Raw genomic sequence first — 20,172 nt, 5'->3', positions numbered from 1 at the left:
GTCTTAGTCTTGGAAGGGAGTTTACACTGGGATACCCTACCATGTGCCTTGATGTCTCCTGGGTAAGCATCTTGCTTGTTCTTGTAGTAACAGTCGGTCTGCGTATATTGATTTGTGTATTTCCTGTAGGTCTTTCTTTCAAGAAGTTTCTTCTGTTCTTCTAGCTGCTCCAGGCTGGTCTTCAATAATTTTTTTAAACAAGAGACCCTGAATTGTTATTTTACACTGAGCCCTGACAGTTATATAGCCAGTCTTGATTGATCCTTAATGGTTTTTAAAGGAAGAAACTCAAATGAATGTTAAGTATTAAAAACAGTTTCTGTAGCTTATAATTATAAATATACTTTCACTCAGTTAATTTGAACACATCGTCAGGAAAGACCAGTCAATAAAATGGAATTCCTGGTTGGTCAACAAAACAATGAGAGGAATTCTCAATGAGATCAGTGGACATTGTTGTTGTTGTGAATAGCCATCAAGTCAGTTCCAATCTATAGTGACCCTGTATGGGGTTACCAAAGAGTGACTGGTGAGCTTGAACCACTGACTTTGTGGTTCAAACTGATTTTGCAGTCCAGAGCTTTAACCCACAGTGCCACACCAGGATACTAGAGCCTCAAAAGTGGGCTCAATCATGAGCTGCCAATGATAAGATGCTGTAGGCCTGGCAATACTTTGTTCTATTAAACATGAACTCTCCATGAGTCAGCCCCTCCTTGATGACAACTAACAATTACAATTACAAATAAAAACGTCTTGTCTTTTATGAAGCCTGCCAATATCTGAAAAAGGGGAAGCCCCGAATATTGATGTAGGACAAGAAAAACAAGTACTGTATACCTTCCTTCCAGAAGTTTAGTAATATGGCCTCAGACATTCAAGAAGGTCTTCAATGTCTGAGGCCATATTACTAAACTTCTGGAAGGAAGGTATATGAGCATTGTATCCCAAGTGGGATACTTCACACCTTACAAACATTATTGGGTTGAGATCCTCAAAAGCAGGTTTTAGAGCTAGGTACGAATCCCCCTGTTTCATAAAGGAGGAAGCTGAAATGGAAGAAAGTCAAATATCTTGGTGAAATGCCACATTCGTACGTGGAAGAATGCGAGCCTGTGCCCATTTCAGCAGACAATTCTCTGCTCATGATCTGAGATCTAACCCGCTTCGAGCGTACACTGGACCTCATTTTTGGGGGACGGTTTGATCCTAGCTATCAACAGTCTTAGAATTTTTAATAAACTTTAAATTCAGAAAGTCTGCTTATAAGAATTTAAAGAAATACAGCAATTGCATATATGAATCTTAAAGGAGAAAAAAATTAGTCTCTGTATAAGGAGCTCTGGTAGCGTAGTGGTTACGAATCGGGCTGCGAACCTTAAGGCCAGCAGTTCGAAACTACCAGCTGTTTCCGGAGAAAGATGAGGCATTCTCCTCCTGTAAAGATTTACAGCCTCGGAAACCCTGTACAGGGTCGCTATGGGTCGGAAATGACTCGACGACACTTAACAACAACAACAATAATCAGATAAATAGAGTCCTGGTGTGGCGCTGTGGCTGTGGGATAATGCGCCAGACTGCACAGCCATTTGAACTGTATGGCGATTCAAGCTCACCAGGTCTCCTCAGAAACCCTATACAGGGTCACTATGAGTCACAACCAACTCGATGGCACTTCACAACAACAATCAGATATACATAAACAAATTTAAATCTGTGAAGATGGTTTGCTCATCCTCACAAGACCCCTCCTAGTTGACACAGGTGTGTTGGGTAAGGTGAGCTCCCCAATCAGCCTTGGTGCACCGATGGGGCATTATAAAGGTCAATGGCTTCCCTAGGTCTATGGCTTCCCTGAGGCCCAAAATAAATCTCTCTCTCGGCATCTGTGGGCCAAGGAGAGCTAGGGATTGTATATCTCCTCCATTGCACTTCCTCCTCTTTTCATAATTCCCGTAGGTGAAGGCTGAGCACTGTGTCTTTCTCTGTCATACCTCTGGGCCGAAAGCCCATATTTCTTCACCAGCCTACACATAGGAAATTATATTTTCCTTATATTGCTGTCTGAGTTTCCAAGTTTGGCTCTGGAATTGCTGAAAGGATTTAGAAAATCTCTCTTTTGACAAGGTCCTGCTTTCAAGCCTGTTATCTTGCTACAAAATTATATCTTGAATTTCAAATATTTCCATCTTTTTTCTCCTCCTTCTTGCATCACTGCTGAAAGAAGTTGATCCCCACCCTCCACTGGAACCCCTGGCAGATGTATGCCTTGGACCGACCAGGATGTGTTAGGTCATATCTGTGCAAATGCCAAAGAGAAAATCAAAGCTAAATTTTCAAAATATTATTTTCATTACACATGTAAAGATATTGTTACAAGACGGCTCATCATAATGCTGTTATAACAGTGAAAAAATGAAAAGAATGACATTCTTTTATTTAATAATTGTTGTTGTGAAGTGCCGTCGAATTGATTCCGACCCATAGTGACCCTGTATAAGGTTTCCAACCAGCAGCTGGTGAGCTTGAACCGCCGACCTTGCTGTTCAAATGACTTTGCAGTCGGGCGTATTAACCCACAGTGCCATGCCAGGACTCCAATATTTAAGTATCTCTAAAGTGGAGTCCTGGTGTGGCGTTGTGGGTTAATGCGCCAGACTGCAAAGCCGTTAGAACTGCAAGGTCGGCGGTTCAAGCTCACCATTTGCTTCTTGGAAACCCTATACAGCGTCCCTATGGGTCAGAATCGACTCGACGGCACTTAACAACAACAACAAAAGTAGAAAAGGAGTCTTGGTGTGGTGCTGTAGGATCAATAGTTCAAACCCACCAGTTGCTCTTTGGAAATCCTTTGAAGGAAGGGTCACCATAAGTCAGAACAGACTTGTCGGCACTTAAAACAAAATCGTAAAGTGGAGAAAATGGAGACATTACAAGTGATGTTGTAGAAGATCATTTAATAAAATGAGAAATTAGTTATCATCCTTTTAGTAATAGGTGTAAAGAGCAGTGATCTCATCTGATAAATGTGCCAAGTTTTTGTGCTGGGAAATATTGTGAGACTAGAAGCCCTACAGTGGGGTGGGGGCGGTAATCGCACATGTGACACAGTAGATGATTTTTATTTTCTCTTACTCTGCCCTCTCTTCTACGTTTTGAACAAGGAGCAATGTTGCATTTGCAATTTTTAGTAAAACAATATTTTTAAATCCTCTCCTTGGGTGCCTTCATACCAGATCGCTTCCTTCCATGCTAAAAAAAAAAAAAAAAATCCCACAGTCACTTTTACTCAAATGATATTGTTGGCCCATCCCTGTTTTCTCTTTCTGGGCAAGCATTATCTCTGTGAATCCAGAGAGTATGAGCTATGCAGCTGTTACCCCAAGGATGGGAAACACCTAGAGGGTCACCCTAGGTGGTACAAATGGTCTGTAGTCTTAGTGTGGTGCTGTGCATTAATGCACTGGACTGCAAAGTCAGTTTACACCACAAGCTCAGCAGTTCAAGCTCAGCAACTGCTCGGAAACCTATACAGGGTTGCTCTGAGTTGGAACCAACTGCATGGTACACAACAACAAACCAAGGATAGGAAACCCCTTGAGGGTCACTGATCAGTAGATCCCTAGGTGGTGCTAATGGTTTAGATGCTCAGCTGCTAACTGAAAGTTTAAAAGGTTGAATCCACCTTCAGGTATCTAGAATGAAGATTTGGCAGTCTACTTCTGAAAAATCAGCCACTGAAAATCCTGTGGAGCACATTAGTAATATGGCCACAGACATTGAAGAAGGTCACCGCAGTGCTGACGAACATGAGGTTGTTGTGAGTTAGAGTTGGCTCATGGGCAACTGGTTTTTGGTTCTGTTTTTTTAATTTATCACTGGCCTCTTTTCTAAAGAGAAAACAGCAACAATTTTGTGTTGAATTTGGGTTAAAAGTACTAACAGTTGTTATCAGAAAATGCTTTTTTTAAAGTGTGCGTGAATATGTGTAGTAAAAAAGTTGAAAGGAATACAGATGGAAGGGGTAGATATTTTCCTACAAAATCATTTTGGCCATGCTGTAAGAAAAAATGGTATCTCTTGATGCAGTATACATTTAAAAAGTAATTTAAAAAGTTTCCATCAAGTTGACTTGGACTCATAGCATCCATACAGAACAGAGTCACTAAATAGTAGATCTTCCCCATAGACTTCCCAAAGCTGTTATCTTTACAGAAGCAGACAGCTATATCTCTGTTCCAGTGAGCGACTGGTAGATTGGAACTGCTGACCTTTTGGTTAGCAAGCGAGCACTTAACCACGGCGCCACCAGGGTTCCTTTACACACAGAGTACTTATACAAAATTGACCAAAAGTTTCATATAACATTGCTGTATGTAATATATTCTGATTTTTATATTCTGTTTTTCTTAATGTTGACAATTTCCCACCCCACTGATTTCCCAAATTACAAATGGATTGCCTTCTACAACTTAAAAATCATTCCATAGCCATCAGTTAGATTGTCTATAGGAGGAATTTGTCAATAATCAGTGAGTGTGAGGTAGGACATCAGGGCTGGGGTCTCTACAATGCCTGCTGAGGAAGATAGGCCGCCTCATACTCAAAGTAGCTTGGTTTGGGTCTGAACTGGTATATGAAGAAGTTGGGCTAGCAGCAAGAATCCAACCTTTGAGAGCAGGAGAGATGCTTGATTATGACCCCAGTCAGTAATAGAAGGACAAAGGTTCAAATGCTGTCAGGTTTAGGGATAGAGCCAGTTAGGGTACAGTGTGAGTCCAGGAAGAGTCCCTGGCTGGTGCCAATTGCCACAGAGCTCAGCCCTGTGAGCTGCTTCTGAAAAGTCAACCATTGAAAACCCTATGGAGCCCAGTTCTACTCTGACACGTCCTGAGCTAAAATTGACTCAGAGGCAACTGGTTCAAGTGATGAGACTAGGAGGATGGTTGTTGCTGTGAAGTGCCATCGAGTCAGTTCCAACTCTTAGCAACCCTGTATAGGGGTTCTGAGGAGCATCTGGTGGGTTTGAACCACTGACCTTGTGGTTTGCAATCCAGTGCTGAGCTAGAATTGACTCATTGGCAACTGGTTGAAGTGGTGAGACTAGGAGGAGATACAGGGAAAAGCCAAAGACAAAAGAATGGGGTGGGGGGGAATTTGACAGTAGAATTAATTGCGTGTCTCACTTGCTGGGCCCTGAGATTCTGAGCAAATCCATATCCTCCTAGGATTGGCTGGGGACCTAGCTAGGTCACTGAGGACATTGGTGACTTCAGCCGGGTGGGGTGAAGGAAAAGCCGGGGCTGACAGTTTTATACTTTCCATCCTTAGAGCTGCTCTGCTCTTCCAGAATTAAGAGATTCCTGGTTGATGGCTCCAGCTAAGAGCTTTTTCCCTTTCATTATATTCTAACCCATATGCAAGAGAAGGGGGCCATTTAAACTCTATTTGGCCAACTAGATTCTTTCTGACTCTGGTTGCGTGTGTGGCTAATGGAAAGGGCCTGTGTTTTCTAAGGAGCTTGACCACAGGGAGGTTTGGAAACTCACATAAACACCAAGGAATGTATTTCAGAAAACAAATCAGAATGCAATACAGAGTTCTTACTTCTTTCCTACTCTTTGCTTATTAAACCCTTAGAAGTGATTGAACAGTAATATGAGGACACATGCCAGGTTGCTTGCAAAGTCTCTCACTGGAAGTTGACAGTGAATGCAATGTTGGAACAATCTTTTGACTTCTTACCATGTTCCAAAAAATAAAGAAAGAAAGAAAGAAAGAAGAAACACTTGGAGATGATTCCAGCAGTTATTGTCTTCTGGGACTAGTAGGGAGGACCTGGGCTTTGTCTCCCCCTGGTCTAGTGAACCATTCTCCAAAGCCATGTCAAAGTCACAGAAGATGTGTGACAGAGCGTTGGCTCTGAGTTTGAGTAGATGCAGGTGTATTGGGAGATGGTAGTGGCTCAGTGGTGGAATTGTCTCCATTCATGTAGGAGGCTCAGGTTCAATTCCCAACCAGTGTACCCCATCCTCAAGATACATTGTCAGTGTCTGTCCATCATGGAGGCTTGTGTGTTCTTATCATGATGAAGAGGTTTCAGGGGAGCTTCCAGATTTCAATTAACTAGGAAGAAAGAGCTAGAGCTCTACTTAAAAAAGTTACCCAGTGAAAACCATATGGATCACAGTAGTCTAATCCATTGCTGATGATGGGAGGGGGCAGGACTGGCATCATTTTAATCTGATATGCACTGGGTCTCCATGATTTGGGGGCTGACTCGTAGCTAACAATGACAATAGGTTATTGAGTGGATCTTCCAGCAGAGAACTCTGGGAATGCCTTTAAGCGGAATTCCTATGAGGCTACTTAAATTCCCGATTTTGCTGAGATTGTTACTTGTGGTACAGAGGCACAAAATGCTAAGAGTGGCCTGGGCCCACCACACTACCCTAATGTCAAGTTGGCCAGTAGAAGTCTTCAGGACCTAGAATTGCATTTGAGATTGACTGGACCCAAATATCAGGGCCCTTGTACATCCACTGATATCTAGAACATGGGCACCACCTCTGTGAGTATAGTTTGTCCAATGTACTTTGTGAATATATTGTTAAGTACCATCAAGTCAGTCCCAATTCGTAGCGACCTTGTATTGGGTTTCTGAAGAGCAGTCCAATGTTTATCCTACGACACCACACCAGAATTCTTGTGAGTATTGCTGTTGTTTGGTGCCATCGAGTCGGTTCCAATTCATAGCGACCCTGTGTAGGGTTTCTGAGAACAAGCTGGTGGGTTTGAACTGCCCACCTTGTGGTTCGTAGTCTAGTGTTGATCCTACAACACCACACCAGTAGTTTCATGTTAAAAGCAGTTCTGGGGGAAAATCCACAACAGAGTTCAGTACTATTATATTTGGTTTCTGTTGTTAAGTGCTGTACTGACTCATTGTGATCCTGTATAGGGTTTCCCAGGAGCAGCTGGTAGGTTTGAACCACCAACCTTGCAGTTACCAGTCCAGTGTTTATCCTGCAACACCACACTATGACTCGATATTTGGTCTTAGAAGGAGTTTCTATTTCTATCTTAGAACTTTGATGACAATGACTAGGTGAGCCTCACTACCTAAAAATAACTTAGGACGCCATAGGTAGGAAGGTCGTTCACTTTAAACAGGAATCCCGAGTGGTACAAACAGTTCATTGTTTGACTAACAGCCAAAAGGCTGGTGGTCTTAACCCACTCAGAGGCACCTCGGAAAACAGGCCTGCTGATCTGCTTGAACCCTAAATCAGCTACAGCCTTGTGGGGTTGCCTTGTATTACAATCCACTTGGTAAAAACTAACAACTTTAAACAGACTAGCTTACTAGATGAGATGAGGTATTTTCCCCATTTTAGAATGAAGAGAAACTGAAACTGGGTCCATTGTCTTGTCATGTCTCTCAACCAATACCCTCCGTCTCCTGACTGTGACCAGGAGTACACGTAGGTCGTCAGAGTTGAAAAGACAAGACCAATTTAGTGCCCAGGATATTTGGAGGGTATGTTAACTTTTGGCACTGTAGAATAAGCATTGGACTGTGAACCACACGGTCAGTAGTTCAAACCCACCAGCCGCTCCTCAGAAATCCTTCACAATGTCTTTATGAGTTGGAACCGACTGGACGGCACTTAACAACAACATGCTAACCTTACAGGAGCCCTGATGGTGCAGTAGTTAAGTTCTGACCTACTAACTGACAGGTTGGTGGTTCAAGCCTACCAGCTACTCCACAGGAGAATGATGAGGCAGTCAGCTTCCATAAAGATTTACCACCTTGGAAACTCAATTGTTGTTGTTAAGTGCTGTCGAGTCAGTTCTGACTTATAGTTACCCTGAATAGGGCTTCCAAGGGGCGACTGGTGGGTTTAAACCACTAACCTTGTAGTTAGCAGTCCAGTACATATCCTACAGTGCACACCAGGACTGCTGGACACCCTCTGCAGCAGTTCTGTTGGTGAGAGTTGAAACCTTCAGTGTTCAAGGAAGCAGCTTGTGTATATCTCAAGTATGATTCAAAGGTGGGATATTTGAGTCAAGGCTCATATAATTGGGTAAAGCCTGATCATTTATAAATAGGAAGCAACAAACTCCTACAGTGGCAGGGCAAGTATCAGCAGGGATAAGCTAGTAGAAGCAAACTTGTAAATTATTGTGCCTCTAGTTTTATCTTAGAGGTCTCATTTTCTTTTCTTCTCGAAGAAAACTTGGCATCTGTGAAACTCAGCACCTGCTCATTAGCAAGAAAGTTTCTCGATGGATCTAGACTTTTCTTAACACCCATGGGTATTTTGTAGATCATTCCCCTATATCAAGCATTGACCTATCAGATAAATATCAGTATTGTTTAAGTTTTGCATGTTAGTCAGACAAAGGGATAATAAAAATGAAATTATTAAAGACGTGACAGAGTGAATTATCATGTCAGAAGCGGAGTCCCAGTCTTTCTCAAAAAGCACCTCGGAGAGGGTTTGAACTGCCAAGCTTTTAGGTATTAGCCAAGTGCTTAACCATTTGCACCACCCAAAGGATCCTTTGAGGCATCTGTTGTTGTTGTTGTTGTTGTTGTTGTTAAGTGCCATCGAGTCGGGTCCGACCCATAGCGACCCTGTACAGGGTTTCCGAGGGTGTAAATCTTTACGGGAGTAGAAAGCCTCATCTTTCTCCCGCGGAGCGGCTGGTAGTTTCGAACCGCTGACCTTAAGGTTCGCAGCCCGATTCGTAACCACTACGCTACCAGAGCTCCTTTGAGGCATCTAGTTTATGTTAATTTCATTAAGTCAGTTGGAATCATTTTTCTTCCTGGTGTGGCGCTGTGGCCTAATGTATCAGACTGCAAAGTTGTTTGAGCTGCAAGGTTGGTGGTTCAAGCTCACCAGCTGCTCCTTGGAAACCCTGTACAGGTTCGCTATAGGTCGGAATTGACTCAATGGCACTAACAACAATAACAACGAATATCAGGGGAATAAGGAACTCTGGTAATGTAGTTTCAAATGCAGTTTGAAACTACCAGTCATTCCACAGGAGAAAGATACAGGAGAAAGATGAGGCTTTCTACTTCTGTAAAGATTTATAGCCTCAGAAACCCTATACAGCTTAGAGTTGGAACCGATTCCATGGCACACAACCACCACCACCAATAAGGGGAATAATATAACTAACACAAAAAGATTTGGAATTAATCTGTGAATCTACTTGTGTGCAGTATGGGGTAGAAAGAGAAGTGAAGTGGAGGTATCTCTTTAACAAAATTGTTAAGAACTCTAATGAAACAATCTAAACACTGTTTCAAATACTTTCCCTAATTAAACAAGTTTCAGATAATGCATCCAGGCAATAGATCTCCCACAATGTAAAATAATAGGCTCTAAAGAGAAATAATATAAGGTAAAGACTAATGGGCAACTGAGTTAAACTACATCTGCTTTTGTTTTCCCAGATCAGGAAGTGTCTTGCACCATTGGAATGAAATCTATTACTTTGTGGAACAGTTGGCCCATAAATTCATCAGGTAAGAGACACAATTTACTTGTTTTGCTTTTAGTTATCTGCATGAGTAAAACCAGACCATGTTGGCTCTTCTGCTAATTACTAATTACTTGGAGAATTTTTGTTTGTTTATTTGTTTTGACAAAGGTGGATCCAAGACTACTCTCATCTGTACCACATATTAGAGTAACTTGACTCTGTGTTTTTAGGAGGAGCCAGGTTTGGTTATTAAGCCAACATTGTAACTTTCTTCCTCTGGTTGAAGAATATAGTCTTACAAAAGGTCATTCTCATGTTTCTCTCACAGTAGGGTGAATGGCACATTCTAGCTGGACTGCATGCAGGCTGATCCACTAGTTCCAGTTTGCTCAGGACGTTATTGGTATTAGCACAGAAAGCCACATGTCCTGGGAGATTTTTCAGCTCAAAGGAAGCCACGATCTTTGTTTATCATGGTGCCAGTTCTAGCCCTGAAATACTCGCATCCTGGGTAAGCCAGGACAGTTGGGTAAACCAGGAAAGTTGGTCACTTTGACTATGCATCATACCTGGTAGAATGGTGGTGGTGGTGGTAATGTACCGTGGAGTCCGTTCTGACTCATAGTGACCCTGTACAGGGTTTCCGAGGCTGTAAATCTTTACGGAAGCAGAAAGCCTCATCGTTCTCCCACAGAACAGCTGGTAGTTTCAAACTGCTGACCTTGAGGTTAGCAGCCCAATTCATAACCACTACACTACCAGAGCTCCTTAGGTAAAATGGACACCCATTAGTTAATGAAAGGAAGTCGTTTCACCTTCCTGGTGTGAAACGTCCAAGAGATAACATAGCTGTGATAGCTTTCATGATGTACTTGAAGCAAACTGTCAAGGTCTTTAGTAAAATCGGTCTGATCATTGTAAATTCTAAAGAGTCTTCTGACCGGTATGAATAACCATGGACTTCTTTGAAGATGTTTTATCCCAGAATAAAGGTGGTCATCTGACCCTGGGTAGTGATAAATGGATTCCCTCCAAATTCAGTTACTGGTATCAACACATACCAGCTTGCCTGATTAGAGGGAAAGGGTTAGAGGGTGTTCTCTTTGCACTGTCAAAAATTCCTGTTGCAACCAGAAACACCTATATGAGATGACTGGAGAAAATGGTCCTGGTGTGGCGCTGTAGGATAAGCACTGGACCGCAAGGTTGGTGGTTCAAATTCACCAGCCACTCTTCAGAAACCCTATTATAGGAGTCCTGGTGTCGTGCTGTAGGATAAGCACTCGCCTGCAAGGTCGAGTTGAACAGCACGGTTGGCAATTCAAACTCACTAGATATTCCTTGGAAACTCTATACAGGGTCGCTATGAGTTGAAACCAACTTGACAGCACTTAACAACGGTATGAGTCAGAACTAACTCAGCGGCGCTTAACAACAACATGGAGAGAGGAGAGATAAAAGTGCAGAGACAGGAGAGGACCACATATGAGTGATACTAAAATATATATGTTGTTGTTGCTGCTAACTACCGTCAGATCGGTTCCAACCCATAGCGACACTGTGTAGGATTTCCAAGGAGCAGCTGGTGAGCTTGAACCATTGACCTTGCAGTTCAAGCCAACATTGCAGTCCAGCGCATTAACCCACAGTACCACACCAGGACTTAAGAGAATCATAGATGCTTAGAATTGAATAAAACAACTTCCCAACCTAAAAGGCATTTACTAATCCTCAACTTGAATTGCTCTTCTGAGAAACTGCTGCCTTTTGAGTCAAACGGTCTAACTGTTGGACAGTCCCAATTTTCCGAGAAGTCTTTAGTCTTTGAGCCAGAATATCTTTCCCTGTACTCTCATCCATTGGTGCTTTGGAGTGATGTAAAACAACTCTGCCTCCAGATGCTTAACAGTGTATGCCGTGTCTCCATTCACTCTTCTTGTCCTCCTTTACCCTTCATCTGGAATAGGGAAGTCTGTTGGAAGAGGCTTTGAAGTTAAGCAGTTGTGGGTTTGAATCCAAACTCCATTGTGCAACCATAGGCAATTTAGTTATCTTGGCTGAACGTGCATTTACATGTAAGGATTGTAAGAGAAAACATGTGTAAAACAAATAGTCCAGTGTCTGGCTTAGACTGGGCACTCAACACTTCTCTCTCCTAGTTCCTTCAGAAATTCCAGACTCTTCACTAGCTTAGAATCTAAGCAAGTGAGAGGTGAAGGGGAACTAAGAGACAACCTAGCCCAACCTCCTTGTTTTATCAATGAAGAACTATGGAAAAAGAGGTTGAAATGGATCAACCCAGAAGTTCCTCTGGTTCCTATTGGCTATGGGCCTCTTCAGAATCTAGCACCAACCAACACATGATCATCATGTAAGCTCCATGAGGCAGGTGCAGTATTAATTGCTGCTGCGGCTGAGTACCCATAACAGTGCCTCACACATAGCACATGATCAAGCAATATTTTTTAATAAAATAGTGATTATTCATTTGATTAAACAATCTAGGCATCTGGTACTACAGGGGGGAAAGAACATTTTGAAGGGCAGTGGGATCCTTGAAATATCAAGTCCTTTTCATTGGTCTTTATTATGACCTCTTCCCATTTATTAATTGAGATTCTAATTCCTCACCACTTTCTTCAAGCTTCCAACCTCACACCCATGACTATTCGCAAAGGACTCCCACCTTCTGGTTCACTAAGAATCTAGAGAGTAGCAGGAAAGAGTGAATACCTCAAGTTCATATCCAACTCCTGTGCCCTCCCACCCCCATTTTAGACCATCCTCTTCCATTTAGTCCCACTGTATCCCATTGACTCCAGTCTCCTCCAGGGATTTGTTTCTCCCTTAGATTTCCTCTATCTTTCTCCTGGCTCCTTCCCCACAGTCTGCAGACATAAACTATTATTTCTTCTTTTTATCATCCCCCAAAGAACTACCACTGTGACTCTCTTTGATTATATCTCTCTGTAGATACCACCCTGTTTCTTTACTGCTTTTTCACTCAAGTCCCTTTAAAGATTTAACATCTTCATAGCCTTTCTGCTGACTCATTTCTTAACTCACTGTCACCTGATCTGCATCCCCACCCTCCACATTCCCTGCATGGCATTCTGCTAGAGAAGTCCAATGAACACCCGGCAGTCTTTATTCTGCTGCGTAGAGTGACTTCTTTGGATTCTGACTGGTTTCTTCTTGAAATTCTCTTCTTCACGGGCTCTTGTGATGTCTGACTCTTGGTTGGTTCTTCTTCCTTCTCACTGACCTTGTTGTTGTTGTTAAGTACCATGGAGTTGGTTCCGACTCATAGTGACCCTGCCCAGGGTTTCCGAGGCTATAAATCTTTATGGGAGCAGAATGCCTCATCTTTCTCCCACGGAACAGCCGGTAGTTTCGAACTGCCAACCTTGAGGTTTGCAGCCCGATTCATAACCACTACGCTACCAGAGCTCCTTAGTCAGTCCTTTAAATAAATGTGGGTGTTGGTTCTGTATTGGGATCATTTGCCTTCTCATTGTGGACACTTTCTCTGAACAGCTTTAGCTACATAAGTATGCTGATAAATCCCAAAGGCTGTCTCTGTCCCAGACTCATATGCCCACTTGCCTCATGGAGGTCTACATTTCCCACAGTTCAAATTTATTCTTTCCACAGCTAAACTCAACAAGACAATATAATATAGTGGGTTGTTGTTGTTGTTGTTAAGTGCCATTGAGTCGGTTCTGACCCATAGTGACCCTGTTTAGGGTTTCCGAGGAGCAGCTGGTGAGCTTGAACCGCCAACCTTGCAATTCAAACGGCTTTGCAGTCTGGTGCATTAACCCACAGCGCCACACCAGGACTCTATAATAAATATAAATATAGTGGGTTGTTGTTTTTGTTATGTGTTGTGGAGTCGGTTCTGACTCATAGCGACCCTGTACAGGGTTTCCAAGGTAAGGGCCCAAAATCCAGAATTAGAATGCTTGATTTCAAGCCCAGGTAGCCACTCTCTGACTATGTGACTTGGGGAAAATTACTTTAGCTTTCAGGATCTCCATCTTTTTCTGTGGAGAGTAGGAAATATAATAGTACCAACTTCCTAAAGTTGTTCCATTATTAATGAGCTAGCACATGTAAACCACTTAGGACAGTGTCTGGCGCATAGTAAGCACTCAGTAAGGCTGGCCCTAATTACATTATTCTCTTCATTATAATGATCATTATTACTATCATTATTACTATTCCCAGTACTGGGAAGGTAGAAGCAGGCAGTGTGGTATTGTGGAAAGAGAACTGAAATCAATTTAAAAAGAATAGAGCTCAATTCAACAATTATTACTTGAGCTTTTGAGCTCCCACCAAGTCTTAAACCCACTCATGGAAGCAGCAGTCAAGAAATCAGACAACGTATTTCATTGGGCAAATCTGTTACACAAGACTTCTTTAAAATGTTCAAGAACAAAGATGTCAGTTTGAGGACTAAGGTGTGCCTGACCCAAGCCGTGGTATTTTTCACAGCCTCATATGTATGTGAAAGTTAGACACTGAGTAAGGAAGACTGTAGAAGAACTGATGCATTGAGTTATGGTGTTGGAGGAGAGTATTAAAAGTACCATGGACTGTCAGAAGAACAAACAAATCTGTGTTAGAAGAAGTACAGTCAGAATGCTTCTTAGAAGCCAGGATGGTCAGAGTTCATCTCTCAAACTTAAGACATATTATCAGGAGGGACCAGTCTCTGGATAAAGATACCAAGTTTGCTAAAGTGGATGGCCAGAGAAAAAAGAGGAAGACTCACAGTAAGATGAATTGACACAGTGGCAGCAGCAATGGGCTCAAGCTTAACAATGATTGTGAGGTTGACACACCATCGGGCAGTGTTTCATTCTGTTGTGCATGGGGTTGCTATGAATTAGAACATATTTGATGGCACCTAACCACAACAAGAGTTTCCAAAGATAGTCAAACACATGACAGCGAATATGATTTAATTCTGGAGACAATAGGGGTTTATAGCAGAGAAGTGGCAAGATCTGGTTTATATTTTAGGAAAACAGTTCTGGCGGCAGTGTGAAGATTGAATTGCAGTAACGAATGACGATAAGCAGGGACACTAGCTAGGAAACTGTTGCAATGGACCGAAGATTGAGGACAAGGTCCTAAGCTAAGAGATGAAAAAATAACAAAGAGAAGCAGGTTTGAGAAAACGTTTAGGATGTGGGAATGATCATTTTGGGAGCAAGGTCAGTCATGAGGGTTGTTGCAATGTGAATAAATAGGCTGATGTCATCAGGATGAACCAACTGACCACCCAGAGAGAGCCCCACAAGGTGGCAGTCCACTGGTGAATCCTTCAGACTGGAAGAATGTTTGATCCGCAACTGAAAGTTGTGTGGACTTTATGTTGATAAAGCTCCTGTTGACTGGCATATAAAAACGAGGCTATTTGTTCAATAATTAGGATAAGCATAAATTCCAAGTAGAATAGGTAACCTTTTGGCTGATAAGCACATTCTCTCCTTTTAGGATAGCCTCCTTGGGAAATGAAAAGTTGGCATGATCCTGTTTTCTGAGTAAAGGGAGTTCATTGTATGATTTTCATGGCTGATGACATCACACTGCTACTGCCCCAGGCATTCTGTTCATCAAAGGATAGGATGCCTTTGGAAACACTGTCTCATTTTGTCTATCAGGATCTTCCTTTTTATAAATATCATACGTACCTTTCCCTTTCTAGAGGCACACTTCTTCAAATAGAGTACAGGGTAGTGATACAGTTAAGTTTTCTTACTTATAATCAACATTTATTAGCCAATGATGTCAAATCAGAAGCAGACTCCAGGAAGATAAAGCCAATTTTCTCTTTGGTTCACAGCTTGAAATCTTTTGTTGGCTGAATATTTGAGACACTAATTTTGGAGTCCTCTGTTCCTTTGTGGGTCCCCAGCTCTGGCAACTAGAATATAAAGGGAAGGACAAGTTAAAAGACTTGAAGGGAATGCTATTCCATAATGTCACTGTCTACTCTAATGAAGTTCTTTTCCTTTCTAGCCCACAGCTAAGAATGTCCTTCATTGTCTTTTCTACTCAAGGAACAACCTTAATGAAGCTAACGGAAGACAGGTAAGGATGTTCCCACCCCTGTCCTTAAAAAGTCCATGATTTTCTGCATGTTTTTTTTTAAAAAATGAAAATATGCACAACAAATTCACTACAAAAAGTTTTAAACATACACACCAAAACATATACCCATTCAACGATTTTTGCACGTGCAGTCCAATAACAGTGGTTACATACCACATACTGGGTTACCATCCTCACTCTCTGTCCGTATCGTTTCCCAGCATTAACTTAGATTCTCTACCCATAAAGGTTCTCGTCTGGGCTTTAGAGTTACTGTTGTCAATGTGGTCACATATAGATAATGTTTTGAAGTGCTCAATGCTCAAGGCAAATATTCTTTATTAATCAAACGAATCTCTTGTTCCCTGTAAAGGTAACTGTGTGGTATAGTTTCTGCTCAAGGCTTAAAAGTTGTTTCCAGACAGTAGATTCATGGATTCCTCCAGTTTCAATATATACATTATAAGTCTGGTTTCCATTAGAATTTGAAATTCTGTTACACATTTTTCCTCCTTTTCATAAAGATCCATCTATTAGGTCCTTGATCAAAACATTCAGCAATGGTACTATCCCCCATCATGCCTCCTGGTCTTATGGCAAAAAAGCTAATGGAGGCAATTAGACCTGGAGTCCATTTCCTTCTCCCATTTTTGGGTCTCCCCTATCGTCTGCTTCTCCAGGTGAATAGAGGCCAATTGTTGTATGTTAGGTGGCTGCTTGAAAGACCCCAGGCGCTACTCACTGAAATTCATGAGTAGTTTTAAGATTTAGATCTCGGTGCCATCTTTGACCTGTCAGTCATTTTAATTGATTAAACTTAATTTAAATTTAATAAACTCAATTTAAGCCTCAGGACTCAGCGAATGTGCCTATTTACCACATGATAACTTTTGGTAGAAGTCCCTCATGTTGGTGGAATTTTATAAATAACTAAATTATGTCAAGGTAATTCTCACATTTGATTAGTAACTTGGAGAAAAATGTTAGCACACAAAATCATTGTGGGCTTGAGTTTCTTTTATTTAAATAAGTTTTATTATGTGAATTAAAATTTTAGACACATAAGCAAACTATGAGACAAATAAGAACTTGAAATATAATCCTGCATAATTACCAAGGAAGGAAATAGAAAAGGAAGATTTGTAGTACCTTTTATTGTGAAATAAAAGGACATTTGAATCAGGTGTGGAAAAATGTCCTTGACATAAAAGGATTAGTAAATTCTAGTTTAACAAAGGAGTCCTTGTGTGGCGCAGTAGGGTAAGCACTGGATCTCAAGGTCAGCAGTTCAAACTCCTTGGAAACCCTAAACAGAATCACTGTTAGTCAGAACTGAGTCAACAGCACTTAATAAAATAATAATAAAAGTTTAACAAAAATGTTATTCTGGCCTTCACCATATTTTAGTTTCAAATGAAAACTAGCAGTAGCAGAGACTGGTCATGTATTCATAATTGGAGATGACATTTTCCTGTGTTAATGACTCTTTCTGCGTGATGTTTAAGAGTGATATGGTCTGCATGAAGGAAGAACCGTGAGGGACCTCTGTGGTGGACTGATACATGGGCCATGTGAGCAAAAGGAAAGAGGCAGGGGCAAGTGCAGAGTAGGCAGGACAACTGCATTCTGTAATATTCCTTTGAATTAGCCACAAAGAGTAAGGCTTTCTGGATTTTGCACTAATTCATGGCAAATCTGAGTTAAGCTCCACTTATCTTCTCCATATCTTTGTTTCCCATTTGTAATAAAAATAGTACTCTGTGTCATATAAAATTTTAGTGCTATGGGTTAATGCGCTGGATTGCAAAGTTGGTTTGAACTGCAAGGTCTGCGCTTCAAGCTCACCAGCCACTCCTCGGAAACCGTATACACTTAACAACCACCACAACATTATTCCTTCAGCAGTATCTATTATCTGCATGTATCTGAGGTGGGATGCACAGAAACCATATTTTAAAAAGGAAAGTTCTTACTGCTTATTAACAGAGGAAGAAACTGAATTCATCTTTTCTTCCTTGAGATACCTGTGCACAAAGAACACAGAAAAAGGAGACTGGCTCCACATGCCTTCCACTCTACCTTGCTGCCTTTGTTAAACAGAGACTCATAAAATACAACAAACCTCTTTAACTATTCCTTTAATATTGGCCAAGCATTTTAAGAAACTTGGATATAAGTATTCTTTATAAGGAGTCCTGGTGTGGTGCTGTGGGCTAATGTGCCAGACTGCAAAGCCATTTGAACTGCAAGGTTGGCTGTTAAAGCTCACCAGGTGCTCCTTGGAAACCCTATAAGGGTCGTTAAGGGGTCAGAAATGGCTTGACAGCGCTTAACAACAACAATGTAAGACTTCTAATCTTGCTTTTTTTTTTTTTTTTTAAGATATGAGGCCATTCTTTATGCAGAAATGTCTTATTAAGAGATGGGGTAGACTCTTAGAAAAGCATCCCTTCTATCCACTCTTCTCAGCCTAGTGTTTCATGCCGACTCCTCTCACTCCGTGTCTAAGAGTTTGGGTAAGACAAGGAGTCCATTTATCACCTGTAGACATTTTGTATGCTACTTTTCACAGCCTCTGAACATGGGGGTGGACAGTCGAAGGTCAGAGATATATAAACACTGCCAGAACCCAAGCTTTCAGACCCAGTTTGGTTTATGCCAGTTGAAATTCACACTCTTCTGAATCTCACTTCAAATGTAATTTTTTGTGCCTTAACTTTACTACTTCTAGTTTCCAAAGAGATGGCAGCGTTTGAATCCCTACTGTTCTGGAAACAGCATTTAATAATAGCTGATTATGCATCAAACAACAGCCAGAAATGACTTGCAAAAAGCTGTATGGGTTTCCTTTTAGGTGAGGAATGCTTAGCCTAAGCAAAGTTCCGCTGGCAAAGTACATGAGTCACGGACACATCCCAGCCTTATCAAGTGGTCTCTCTCTTCAATGATTTCTCAAGAGAATGGCTCAAAGAATCAGGCATTAAGAGCTTTCAGGCTAGTACTATTTATGAAATACGTATATGAATTACAGTTCCTTAGTTGGATGCAGGATTAAAAAAAATATTTTGCTCCATATCTCATTTGATCTTCACAGTACAGTAAGACTTCAAGTTATAAGCCTCCAATTTATGAACAACTTCTATTTTCCCTTTGTTGTTGTTGTTAAGTGTCATCAAGTCAGTTCCAACTCATAGTAACCTGTTCTAAATCCAACTCATACCAAAGAACAGCTAGTAGCTTTGAACCGCTGACCTTGCCCTTAGCAGCCCAGTGCTTATCCTACAGAGCTATACCAGGACTTGCACTTCAATATTATGTAAATTTTCCTCGCTTTGAAAAAACTGACCAATCCCTACTGCGAACAAGTTCATCACAATCACCTTTACTTGCTGCGTGTGAATCTTTTAAATCATGGAAAAGGCAAAATAAGAACTGTATACACCTCTTCCAACTTACCTACAGATTGAACTTGAAGACACACTTAGGCCTGGGTCACATTCTTAACCTTGTATCCCTACTAGACAGTCAGAGAGGCATTATACCTGTGTAACACTTGAGAACACACAGAATGAAACTTGCTCATAGAGAACAAATGGGGCAATTGAGATTCCCATCTCAATAAGAGAATAAGATTTTGGGTAAATCAAAACAAATATAACAAAGGTGTATTTGCATCTAATTCTTACATCAAATACACGTAGGGGAAAATCACGGGGAGATTGAAGAAATAGAATAAATAGAATACAATAGGCATAGAATAAACACAATGTAGTCAACACATTACCAGATGTGGCATTCACTGTAGGATACACACTAGATTGAAAGTATGGTTTGAACTGCAAGGTTGACAGTTTAAACTCACCAGCCACTCCTCAAAATCCCTAGACAGGGTCGCATGTAGTCGAAATCCAACTCGATGGCACTTAACAACAACACCTTCTATTAATGTCTTCTCTGCTAAGCACTTACCATATCATTTCTTATTTATCATCACATAACCATTTTACTTCATTTTTGATGGGAGCTCTGTAAGCATTTGAATCATTATTTTACATGTCATGTGCATTTTTCTCTAACTGCTTTCAAGATTATTTCTTTAGTTCTCAGCAGTTTGAGACAGATTTATCTCTAGTTTTGTCATTATTTAGTTCTTTGCCGTTTGAGACAGTTTGGGCATGGTTTTCTTAGAATTAATCTTATTTTGACTTTACTAAGCTTCCAAATTCTATAAATTTATGTTTTCATTACATTGGATAGTCTGTAGCCACTATTTCCAGCCCGCCCCCCTTTGTTTATTTATTTAATGTTTTATTGTGAATTATGTGATAGTTTACATGGAAGAACATTAGTTTTACATTCATCCTATTGTATATCATTTCATTGCCATGGTTACAATCCCTTCCATGCATCATCAACCGACCAAAGGGTATACCTTGCAAGCCTCCTTCCCCCCGCCCCCAGTCACCAGACCCCTGTCCCTCTCCCTTTCTGGGTCTGCAGTCCCCAGCTGCACCATTTCTCCACGTCATTGTCTCTGCCTCTATCTCTGGCATCACTGCT

General features: G+C 41.3%; 1 protein-coding gene across 1 annotated transcript in view; it reads left to right on the top strand.

The window, feature by feature from the left end:
• ANTXR1 (anthrax toxin receptor 1) overlaps positions 1–20,172 on the top strand; it is a 374,982-nt gene that overhangs the window by 41,652 nt on the left and 313,158 nt on the right. The window contains exons 2-3 of the mRNA XM_006862995.1: positions 9,479–9,550; positions 15,541–15,612. Coding sequence (XP_006863057.1) covers positions 9,479–9,550; positions 15,541–15,612 — 144 coding nt within the window. The remainder of the gene's footprint in view (positions 1–9,478; positions 9,551–15,540; positions 15,613–20,172) is intronic.

This window comes from Chrysochloris asiatica, unplaced genomic scaffold, assembly GCF_000296735.1.
Source record: "Chrysochloris asiatica unplaced genomic scaffold, ChrAsi1.0 scaffold00052, whole genome shotgun sequence".
Classification (NCBI taxonomy): Eukaryota; Metazoa; Chordata; class Mammalia; order Afrosoricida; family Chrysochloridae; genus Chrysochloris; species Chrysochloris asiatica.
The sequence above is the reverse complement of the archived record's forward strand: the minus strand, read 5'-3'. Positions and strand labels throughout refer to the sequence as shown.